This window comes from Onychostoma macrolepis, chromosome 10 (genome assembly GCF_012432095.1).
Source record: "Onychostoma macrolepis isolate SWU-2019 chromosome 10, ASM1243209v1, whole genome shotgun sequence".
Lineage (NCBI taxonomy): Eukaryota > Metazoa > Chordata > Actinopteri > Cypriniformes > Cyprinidae > Onychostoma > Onychostoma macrolepis.
This window is the reverse complement of record NC_081164.1, coordinates 25,660,325-25,672,899: the sequence shown is the minus strand read 5'-3', so window position 1 is coordinate 25,672,899 and position 12,575 is coordinate 25,660,325. Positions and strand designations below refer to the sequence as shown.

The following is a 12,575-nucleotide window of genomic DNA, read 5'->3' as shown; positions in this document are numbered from 1 at the left end:
ATTTAAAATACGCTGAAAATTCAGCTTTGATCACAGAAATAAATTATAATTTAAAATATATTCAAATAGAGAGCAGTTATTTTAAATAGTAAAAATATTTCACAATATTACTGCTCTTACTGTATTTTGGATCAAAGAAATGCAGGCTTTGGTGAGCAGAAGAGACTTCTTTAAAAAACATAAAAAATCTTACTGTTCATAAGCTTTTGACTGGTAGTGTATATGATCATACAGTGAATTGCAAGGCATAATTAATGCATTGAAACTACTTTTATAATGCATTGTATTTAAATGCTTTAAGTAAAGTCTTACCATATAATCATGTTGATTTGAGGGCAGTTGTGCTGAACGTGACTGTGTTTGATGTGATGTAGTTGAGACGCAGCACAGATCTCAGTCAGGACGGACTCGCTGAGTGTTTGACGGTTCAGCCGCTACAGCACAGCCTCACACCACTGGACCTGATTGAGAACAAGCACCAGTCGCCCACTAACGATCTCTACACTGGTACGAAACACTAATTAACACTTATATAAATTAGAATAACAATGTAAGGGGCTGTTCGCTACAAGCAGAAACATTTTTCTTGCATATCATGTCTCTTCTTTCAGACTAGTGGAAAGAAGACATCCTAAATACACTTTTGAATATTTATTTTATTGGATTTTATATATTTGTTTTCGGTATTTCAGTTCCAATCTCTTTAGTTTTTTTCTCTTTAACCAAATTATTTTATATATAAATATTTGCATATTTAAACATAACATTTCAGAAAACTTGTGATACAGAAATGTTTGCAATCCTTAAATTGGGGAAGTATGGTGATACGTATTAGTTAATTTTTTACCCTATTCACTTGTAATTTTTAATTAAATTCTATTAACTAACAGTGATTTTAGAACAGTGCGAGATGCTGTAAAAGATGCAAATGGAGCGATCAAATACATCCGTCTAGTGCATGTTTACATAGAAAAACATTGGAAAAGCAGTGCAGTGTAATGCAAAAATGCATTCTATGTAAACGGGCCCTAGAAGCTTTTTTCAGTATATTTTGGTTATTTAGTTAGTTTTCATTGCAGTGATGGCTAATGGCATCTAATCTTACCACTGTTTGACTCAAGAGTGATGATTTTCTGTTTTGTCTTCTGTCGATGTGCAAGTGTTCACCCTGAACCAGCCCGGCCAGACAGACGCCCTGCAGAGTCCGATGCAGATCTCAACCGATCCACAGACCCTTCAGACCCCAAACAGAGCCCACATGCAGCTGCCGCCCGTACAGGGAAACAACAGGTAGAAAAACATCATCAGGTTTCAGTGAATGGCATCAACGCTTTGAAATGCACGAGTCACAGCATTTAGCTTCTGTGAAAGTGAAAAAGAATATTGAGAGGATTTCAGCTATAATATTACTGCTCCATGAAATTAATTCACCCTATTCGTTTTCTAAATGCATTGATCTTATTGGGAAAAATCCATCCATGCATGTTTAATTTTTTTAAAGTGTTTTGAGCTTGTGACGTTTAATCCGAATGTCAGAACTGGATCTTCCCTCTGCTGATGTATGCTGGTTTTCTCTAATAGTTGCTCTTAAAGGAGTAGTTCACTTTCAGAATGAAAATGAAAGAAGATATTTTGAAAAATGTTGGGATCTGAAAAAAAAATACTATGGAAGTCAATGGTGCTCATCAACTGTTCAGATCCCAACATTTTTCAAAATATCTTCTTTTGTGTTCAACAGAAGAAAGAAACTCATACAGGTTTGGAACAAGTGGGGGGTGAGTAAATGATGACAGAAATTTCATTCTGAAAGTGAACTACTCCTTAAAGCCCCGCCTCTTTAAGCTCTTTTGAAAGCCACGCCCACATCTCAACATCCAATCAACAACTGACAGACAGAACCAAGTCCATCCCACATTTTTTTTTCAATAATCCAGTACACTTACGTGAAAATACATAAGAAAAGATTTGTCACTACTTCCATTTCATCGCAACTTTAAGATTAATTTTCCCTATCTATGCGACCATACATTAAACATTACATTTTGATGAAACCAGTATTATAGTTTTTATTAATATTTTTCATTAGATTTTATTTTTCAATTCTGTTTTCACTATAATTTTAGTTAAAGTTTTAGTAATTTTTCTATGTTTTGTGTTTATAGTATTTAGTTTTAGTTATTTTTAGAAATGTTGCCTTGGAAACTAGTTGAAATAAAATATTTTTTAATTTATTTCATATTTTATAAAAAATAAATAAATAAATAACACTTTTTATGGCTTAATTAATGATAAAGTTAATAATAATGCTGAAAGCTTATGAAGACAAACATTTATCCACTGATGAATTAAGAGAGTAAATAATGTCAATTTTGACTTTAACGTCAAGCAAGGTTTTTCAGTGTAACACTATGTAAGTGGAATATTCACAAAAACATATTACAGGTCTGGATTTGACTCATTTAAGTACTAAGGAATTGAGTAATAACCTGCTCATTTTAAAGGAGACAATAACTATATAAAATTTTCTCGCTGTCGTGTGAGAGTTTCGCTGCCCTGAGAATCACAGCAGCCTCTTTCCTCTGCGACGTCCCTGCTGGGCTCAAAATTGCGAGCTAGTTCACTCAAAGTCTGAAAGACATGAAAAAGGAGAAAAGGCTCATGCATCTATGACTGGAGAAAATGAAGGTACATTTGTATTCACTCAAAGATCAGAGCGCTGAAAGGCAGGTTAGCGGCGACACCAAGCTGGCATCACTTCTATGCACCAGTGTCTGTGACGCTCCTTTCAAGCTTGATGAATCGAGTCTAATAATCCGCGCCGGGCCGCTGAATGCCGTATGTTTTTTTCCTATCGCTATGTTTTTGGTCGAACCTCAATCGAGTAAGTTGCCACAAAACTGAATCACTGTCTAGTTGACATTCATTCTGAGTTTCCCTTGGCGGAGTGAATCGCTATGACCGATTCAAAAGCCTCTTTTCTTTCACTCTGATCTGCGACAAATGCGTTCCTGGTTGTCATGGCTTTATGGCTGCGATAATCTGATTAAAATAAAGCAGGCTTTTCTCTGGTGAAAGGCTCCGCTGCGCTTTTGTGTGTTTTACACGTCTGCTGTGGCAAGAGCATTTGGGAAGAGGTTTATATTTTGGACGCCTATTCCTCCACTTCAAAGGCACAGAGAGGAACCTTTTCTGCCTTTCTGGAAGCAGATGCGCATGGCTTCTCGCCGGCGGTAGGCACGCCATGCGCTGCGGGATCCAAGGAAGACAATCAGTTTGTGGGATGGAGACCTGCTCTGCATCGTTGGTCCCGCGTTAGCCGACGCTATAGCCACCGAGCATCAGGAATTCAATAAGGGAATCATAAAGTGCGAGAATTACCCAGGCAATGGGATCGGCGTAATTACCTAACTTTGTGCTTAATCAGTTGTGAAATACCTCTGACCCCAGATTCTCTGTTAAATGCAGTTCCTCTGTTCCTGTGCCACTGTTCTGATGCACTTTTTACATCCAGGAATAAATACAATGCTGCTTTGGATGCCTGTTAGAAATGGCCTGAAAGAGTGGAAACTAAATCAAACATTTGGAAATGATGAACCAATATGCTTAAAAGGTACAATTCAGTGTTTAAGCTCCAAATGAACCACTACCGCACAGACTTAAAGGGGTCATATGATGCGATTTCGTGTTTTCCTTTGTCTTTGGAGTGTTACAAGCTGTTCGTGCATAGATAAGATCTGTAAAGTTGCAAAGATTAAAGTCTCAAACCCAAAGAGATATTCTTTATAAAAGTTAAGACTCGACCACGCCCTCCTAAAATGGCTCATTCAGACACACCCCCACATGTCTATGTCGCGATGTGGGGAGATTTGCATAACACCGCCCAAACGTATACGCAATGAAAGAAGGCGTAACTTTTATTCTCGCTGTAGTGTTGTTGCTGCCGCTGGCGCCATGTCCTGGAGATGCTGTGTTTCGTTGTGAAAGCGAAACTACTTTGTTTGGGCTTCCAAATGATTACACAACTAGAAATCAGTGGTTAAGTTATATTTACAACACTGTTCCAGAACAGTTCAACGCAAATATTCGAGTGTGTGCAGCGCATTTTACGAAGGACTGTTTCCTGACCCTGGAAGAGAGTATAGCCTACAATGTGAACACTATGAATGGCTGTGAACACTATAAAGTGGGGCAATTTTCGATATTTATAGCACGTTTCGATATTTAAAGAATTTGCTACTGATTATTCAAACGTGAGTTTTGAGCTGTGTAGAGTAGTGCTTGTTTGGCGTTTCTACGATCACAAGTGCAGATATGGTGTTATGTTTATGTGGCGCAACGCATAAAAAGACCGTATGAGTCATTATAATCAGTAATTATGTCCTCACTAGATGCAACAAATGCCTCATTTATAATGGGTTTTATTGTTTTTGTCTCGTCGCACCCGGACACGACATCACAATACATGCATTTTAGTCATGTAGCAGATGCTTTTATCCAAAGCGACTTACAAATGAGGACAATAGAAGCAATCAAAACCAACAAAAGAGCAACAACATGCAGCCTAACGCAGTACACATAGAAAGTTTTTTTTTTTTTAATAAAACAAGTAGATATAATAGAAAAAAGAAAGCTAGTGTTAGTTTTTCAATCAGAGCACGCCTCGCTTCTCAGAACGATGAGCTTTGTAAAAATTGGCACATTTCAGAAAGGCGGTGTCACGGTGCACACAGCAGGGAGGAACAAGGAAACGAGGATAACTCAAAATACAGTCTTTAATGAATCTAAAACAGACAGGGCACGACAAGGCAAGGCAAGGCAAGGCAGGGCAGACACACAGGAACAACGAGTAGACCAGACGAAAACTAACTGAACAGGCAGGAACTAAATACACATGATAATTACTGATAATTAGACAAACACAGCTGGACAAGGACAGGAACATGACCAAATAGGGAAACAAGAGGCGGGAACACATGACACACACGACAGAGGACTGACATAACTCCCCCCTCCCGGAAGGCGCAGGGGGGTGGGCACTCTCAGTGAGCCCCTCAGGACAGACATGGACAGGAAGACAGGAGACCTCCAGAGCGGAACAGATAGATCGGAGGCCATGGCAAAATCTTCTTCGAGGCCTTGGCCTTGGTCCCTTCGGCCCGACCCCTACAGCCGGAACCCCCCCCCCCCCCCCCCCAAAAAATACATGGGGTAGCTAGGGGTTATCAAGAGCCCTCCGGGGCTAAACAGGAGCCCATCCTGTCCTGTCCTGTCTGTTTAGCCCCGGAGGGCTCCTGATACCCCCTAGCTACCCCATGGATTTTTTGGGGTAAACACACGGAACAGGACAGCCCACAGGACAGCCCACAGGACAGCCCACAGGACTAAACACACAGGACAGCCCACAGGAACAGAAAGCCCTCCTGGGCTAGCTTGGAAGCTGAGGCTTCTTCTGGGCATGACAAGGAGTCATGGGCCCTCACAGGGTCCCTCAGCAACCGCCTCCACTGCTGCGACAGGAGGGGCTCGCGGCCAACGGACTCGCGGCACTCACGACAATCCCGCCGAACTCCCACGCCGACTTGCAGTGGGCTACGGCGGGATGACGAGTGGCGATTTCCTTCCCGCGGGACGGACACAAACAAAACAGAAACAAAACGACTTTCAAAAACGAAAAACAAAACGAGGTGAAGGGGCGTCGCTTACGTTGTAGGTCTGGTCTTCTGTCACGGTGCACACAGCAGGGAGGAACGAGGAAACGAGGATAACTCAAAATACAGTCTTTAATGAATCCAAAACAGACAGGGCACGACAAGGCAAGGCAAGGCAAGGCAGACAGGAACACCGGGAATAACAAGTAGACCAGACGAAAACTAACTGAACAGGCAGGAACTAAATACACATAATAATTACTGATAATTAGACAAACACAGCTGGACAAGAATTAACTGATAATCACACTTAACAAGGACAGGAACATGACCAAATAGGGAAACAAGAGGCGGAACACATGACACACACGACAGAGGACTGACATAACTCCCCTCCCGGAAGGCGTGACCTGCGCCATAACAGTACCACCGGGAGGGGTGGGCACTCAGTGAGCCCCTCAGGACAGACATGGACAGGAAGACAGGACGGGACCTCCAGAGCGGAACACAGATAGATCGGAGGCCATGGCGGAGCTGGGAGCTCAGGAGGCAGGATCTTCTTCGAGGCCTTGGCCTCAGTCCCTCGGCCCGACCCCTACAGCCGGAACCCTTTACCCCACCCCCAAAAATCCATGGGGTAGCTAGGGGTATCAAGAGCCCTCCGGGCTAAACAGGAGCCCATCCTGTCCTGTCCTGTCTGTTTAGCCCCTGAGGGCTCCTGATACCCCTAGCTACCCCATGGATTTTGGGGTGGGTAAACACACAGGAACAGGACAGCCCACAGGAACAGAAAGCCCTCCTGGGCTGAGGCTTCTTCTGGGCATGACAAGGAGTCATGGGCCCTCACAGGGTCCCTCAGCAACCGCCTCCACTTCTGCGACAGGAGGCTCATGCCAACGGACTCGCGGCACTCACGACAATCCCGCCGAACTCCCACGCCGACTTGCAGTGGGCTACGGCGGGATGACGAGTGGCGATTTCCTTCCCGCGGGACGGACACAAACAAAACAGAAACAAAACGACTTTCAAAAACGAAAAACAAAACGAGGTGAAGGGGCGTCGCTTACGTTGTAGGTCTGGTCTTCTGTCACGGTGCACACAGCAGGGAGGAACGAGGAAACGAGGATAACTCAAAATACAGTCTTTAATGAATCCAAAACAGACAGGGCACGACAAGGCAAGGCAAGGCAGACAGGAACACCGGGAATAACAAGTAGACCAGACGAAAACTAACTGAACAGGCAGGAACTAAATACACATAATAATTACTGATAATTAGACAAACACAGCTGGACAAGAATTAACTGATAATCACACTTAACAAGGACAGGAACATGACCAAATAGGGAAACAAGAGGCGGGAAACACACACGACAGAGGACTGACATAACTCCCCCCTCCCGGAAGGCGTGACCTGCGCCATAACAGTACCACCGGGGAGGGGGGGTGGGCACTCTCAGTGAGCCCCTCAGGACAGACATGGACAGGAAGACAGGACGGGGACCTCCAGAGCGGAACACAGATAGATCGGAGGCCATGGCGGAGCTGGGAGCTCAGGAGGCAGGATCTTCTTCGAGGCCTTGGCCTCAGTCCCTCGGCCCGACCCCTACAGCCGGAACCCTTTTACCCCACCCCCCCAAAAAAAATCCATGGGGTAGCTAGGGGGTATCAAGAGCCCTCCGGGGCTAAACAGGAGCCCATCCTGTCCTGTCCTGTCTGTTTAGCCCCTGAGGGCTCCTGATACCCCTAGCTACCCCATGGATTTTGGGGTGGGTAAACACACAGGAACAGGACAGCCCACAGGAACAGAAAGCCCTCCTGGGCTGAGGCTTCTTCTGGGCATGACAAGGAGTCATGGGCCCTCACAGGGTCCCTCAGCAACCGCCTCCACTTCTGCGACAGGAGGGGCTCGCGGCCAACGGACTCGCGGCACTCACAACAATCCCGCAAGGCAAGGCAGGGCGGACACACAGGAACACCGGGAATAACAAGTAGACCAGATGAAAACTAACTGAACAGGCAGGAACTAAATACACATGATAATTACTGATAATTAGACAAACACAGCTGGACAAGAATGAACTGATAATCACACTTAACAAGGACAGGAACATGACCAAATAGGGAAACAAGAGGCGGGAAACACACACGACAGAGGACTGACAGGTGGATCATAGAAGAGCAACAATAATGTACAAATAATGTGTTTTTTGAACCTTAAACCAAATACACAAAATAATGTTTTTTTTTAGCAACATCATATGACACCTTTAAGCTCCAAATGAACTACTTCACAGACTCTGGCTCCAAACAAATCATTACCGCACAGACTCAGGATCCAAATGAACCACTACTGCACAGACTCAACTTAAGCTCCAAATGAATCACTACTGCGCTCACAATGAATCATTACTGTGCAGACTTGAGCTTCAAATGAATCATTAGTTCATCTTGGCAGTAAAAGTTTTCAGAGAGTTCCACATGTAATGGTCATTTTATTTGCTAAGATGTTATCCAATCACAGAATGTTTTTTGAAGTCTGACAGCAGGCACACCCCTTCCAACAGAGCCTTCAACTCAGAGGCTAATTCAGGGAAGAAAATTACAATTTATATCCAAGTTATGAATGTTTTTTATTTAAAAAAAACATGCTGAGATTATAAATGCACCTCAAGAAATATTATAAAATAAAATTTAAAAGGTGCAATTCATGCAAAATGACTCGTTGTCAACCCATACTTGTTCAAATGAAACGTTCATGCTGTTATTTCAGAGATGGATGCAAAAATAGTATCAGTCCGCAAATCTGACTTGAGATGCAGTCTAGAATCATAAATCACACAGCATTCGTTTGTACAGCCAGTTCAACAACTAAGCCTGATTTCTCACAAGGTTTCTTTCCATTTGGGTTCCTTGTCAAGTGAATTAGTTTCATAATTGATGAATTTTGCAACAGTTATTGAACGAACTGAAACAACACTTAATCAAACTGATCTGAATATTGACACTATTGTCTTCTGTAGAGCTGCTTTACGGCAAATTTTTTAATTTGTCTCAAATTTAATCAAGTTTGCATTATTAATGCTGTTATTTTCCAGTTCATTACTGTGAAGCTGCTTTGAAACAGTCTGTCCTGTATAAAGCACTCAGTGAAAGTGAAAGTGGACTGGTGTCAAGAACCAAAAACAATAGCAAAGCACCATAAAATTATCATAACAGTAGAGTTAGCATACTATTAGATAAGCATTTTGATTATATGAGTAAAATTATGACAACTTCCATTTTTGACTGCTTCTTTAAAATGCACCAAACCTATGCTGCTAATGTTTAATACAAATTTAAGGTGTATTACTATAAAAGCATCTCATCTCTCAGGTTCAGGGTTCCTGTGTCACATCAGATGTCTTCAGTACCCCTGTCATCTCACCACACGCTGGGCCAAAACACTCACAAACTCCCCAGATACTCCAGCCATCCCAGGACATCCCACCCTGACAGTACGTCCCGCTTTTCTTCTATATCCTTATCTAATCTATTTCATCTAAAAATGCAATGATATTGTAATTTAAAGTGTGGTTGGTTACTGTGTGAAAATCTTTCTCAAATTAAGTTTTCACATTTAATTATACTTAAGTATTAAAATGTTTTAGAAATACTGATAATGTCAAGAGACAGAGCTATTTGCAAGTTTTGCAAAAGACTACAGCAGCATACCAGAACACTAGAGCTGTATGTTTTGGTAAGACAAAATAAATAAAATGCTTTTTTTTTTCTGATAAAACTGCAAATTAAAATGTGATTTAAATAAAAATGAGCAGAAAAAAAAAAAAAAAAAACACAGGCCAAAATTGTGTGATTCTATATCAATTTGGCAATAAAATAATAATAATAAATAATGATATTTTTAGCAGTAATAGTAGTATTGTAACTATTAAATAAAAATCCAAAATTTAATTTAAAAACTAAATAGGAAATATCACTACTGTACAACTACAATATTACAGTGGAAATGTACTATTGTAATATTTCACAGTAAAAAAAATCAAGCATTTAAAAAATATATTATTATTGTTATTATTAATACTAAAATTATTATTTTTGTTTTTCATTAAAACTGTAAAATTACAATATTAATTTTTATGGATTTCTTAATTGCTTTATTTTCAAATGTTAAACCATCAAACTTTCGTTGAATTTTATGCGCATTAAGTTAAAAAGCTTAAAAAGCAACCTGTTGTAGATACAAAAAACTGTTGTTTAAAAATGTTTATATATATATATATATATATATATATATATATATATATATATATATATGTTTTATTTTAATATATTATATATTTCTTCATAATTCAATATTTCTTTTTAATAAAATATTACAGAGAAAGACAAAGAGAAATTTTCCTGACCAATTTACTTTTAGATTGAAAATGTAAAATAATATTAATGCTTGCAGATGCTGACTAAAATTGCATGAAGTTCTTAAAGCTTGTTGACAAGTTACATGTTGTGTGACAGTCGCACAAAGCCATACTGCGATTTCGGTTTTTATTTAGATTAATTGTGCAGCAAAAAATCTAACAGCCGTCCTAGCAACCAGACAACACCACCCTAGCAACACAAATAGTCAGCACATCTGTGTGGCATCCAACACTATATATAAGCACATTAACATATATTCCATATGTGCAGTAAGCAGATGCAAAATGCATATTTAAGATGTGTCTGGAAGCGGAGAACAAACCGATCAGCGCTGAATGATTCACAAACTGGTCCTTCCACTTTTAGAGCAACAGATGGCAGTCTGTCAGGAGAAGTCAAAAATAGATCCATCTAATACATGTCTAATCTCATCATACAGATTGTATAAAGTTTTCCCAAGCTCAAATATCACCCTGAGGAAACATCGTTCCAGCCTGGAATCTTAAATGAAGGACGCAGTAGTTAAACTGCAGCTGTTAGATTGTAATGTTGTTTGGTGAATAATCAAATGGCGTGATGTTTTTTTGCATTAACACCCGTCAGGTTTCTCTGCTGATGCCCAGACCGTGTTCTCATACGGTGACTCACCGCAGGCTGCCAAACACATTACTCCCTGTTCCATGATGCAGATGCCCATGTTTGAGGACAATCTGGGTTCCTCAGATGCATCTCTACCAGAGCTTGACCTGGTGCACAGAACTCTGTCAGGCATCGCTGGTAAAAACACAAATACTATAAATCAGCATGATTGCATTGCAGAAACATCGCATGCTTATGGTTCTGTGTGTTTGTGACAGCAGCGTTCGACTGCCAAACCGGACCGGAAGGGTTTTTGGGAGAGCAGGTGCCTTCGGTGCAGGAGGATAATTACCTTCACATCTGTAGCATGGAGAGAAGCCCGAGCCGGATCTCATGCATCTTTACTGAAGGGTGAACGCTCGTGGATCTCATCAACCTGAGCAGTTTGTGTCCACTCACTTTGGGTTGTTTAGATCATTGAGGGAGTTTTTTGGAAGAACTTTCGTCATGGACTTGGACTGGATATTTTAAACACTGTAAAGCATTTGGATTTTTAAGCCACTTTTTGTGTCTCTGTATCTGAGCATCTCAAACATTGTAGGATATTTTTTAAAGTATCACTTTTTTTTTTTTTTTTTCATTTTTGCTCAGTGACCTTTAGTCGACATCATGTTCACACAAGTGTACCACATAATCTTATTTCAAACCAGACAAACTTAATTTTGCCAAATGTTTAAAGCTTAAAGGAATAGATCACCCGAAAACGAGAATATGAAGCATGAAAATATGGAAATTTGCTCATCCAAGATTAGGATGAGTTTGTTTCTTCATCAGATTTGTAGAAATGTGTCTCTGCATCAGTGTCTCAGCAATAGATGCTCTGCAGTGAATGGGTGCCGTCAGAATGAGAGTCGATAAAAACATCACAATAATCCACACCACTCCAGTCCATCAGTTAACATCTGGAGAAGACAAAAGCTGAGACAAATCCAGCATTAAGACGTTTTAACTCAAATACGAGTCCATAATCCATAATAACACTTCCTCCAGTGAAAAAGTGCATCTGATGTTGTCTCTCACATCAAAATCCATCCAGCCACATATTTGTTTAGAGCTGTTTTGGCTTGTAAACGCTGCTTGATTTCTCTCCTGATTCACACCAGAACACTTTTTCACTGGAGGATGCGTTATTATAGATTATGGGCTCGTATCTGAGTTCAAAACATCTTAATGCTGGATGTTTTTATCAGCTGTTTGTCTCTCATTCTGACGGCACCCATTCACTGCAGAGCATCCATCGCTGAGACACTGATGCAGCGACACAGTGAACTATTCCTTTAAAAAGCACATTCATGCATCTTTATTTACAGTAAATGCCATGCTTTGATATTTTAAGTAAACAAATATTTTTTGGGGTCACTATATGTATATAATTAATAAGCCAATAAGCAAAAAAGAATGCACTTATCACAGATTAAAGCCATATTGATGTAAATATTTATACACAAAGCATATGTTTGTAATGTTTTATCAACTAAAATCATCTATGAACATGAATTGCCTTTGAGGTTTACATATCCTCGTCCAGTTTGTGTGTGAAAACCTTTTAATTGCCGATCAATGACAGCAGTAGTTGTGTATTTTGTATATTTTTGGATAAAATGTTTAAATTCTTACATATCACCGACCAGACTACCAAAATATCACATTAATCCCATTTATTGATTTTTCTTTAATACTCTGTTGTATGATCCAATCTGTTAGCATTATTTAAATATTTTCTATGTTTAAAAATTAATTACAAGTGCCAATTAGAGTTTATACATTTTCATTACAAACACGCGCACATAAGAGAAAGTGCTTTGGCGCATCAGTTCATCTCAACCACACCTGCTTTAGAAAGCCCCGCCCACACGCCTCCTATTG

General features: G+C 40.4%; 1 protein-coding gene across 2 annotated transcripts in view; it reads left to right on the top strand.

The window, feature by feature from the left end:
• Positions 1–12,206, top strand: part of glis3 (GLIS family zinc finger 3) — a 39,172-nt gene extending 26,966 nt beyond the window's left edge. Inside the window, exons 8-12 of one of the 2 annotated variants that reach the window (XM_058790150.1) lie at positions 375–507; positions 1,161–1,290; positions 9,024–9,145; positions 10,674–10,847; positions 10,928–12,206. In XM_058790150.1, coding sequence (XP_058646133.1) covers positions 375–507; positions 1,161–1,290; positions 9,024–9,145; positions 10,674–10,847; positions 10,928–11,064 — 696 coding nt within the window. In that variant the 3' untranslated portion in view covers positions 11,065–12,206. The remainder of the gene's footprint in view (positions 1–374; positions 508–1,160; positions 1,291–9,023; positions 9,146–10,673; positions 10,848–10,927) is intronic. The other variant, XM_058790151.1, reaches the window with a different exon arrangement.
• The last annotated feature ends 369 nt before the right edge of the window (positions 12,207–12,575 follow it).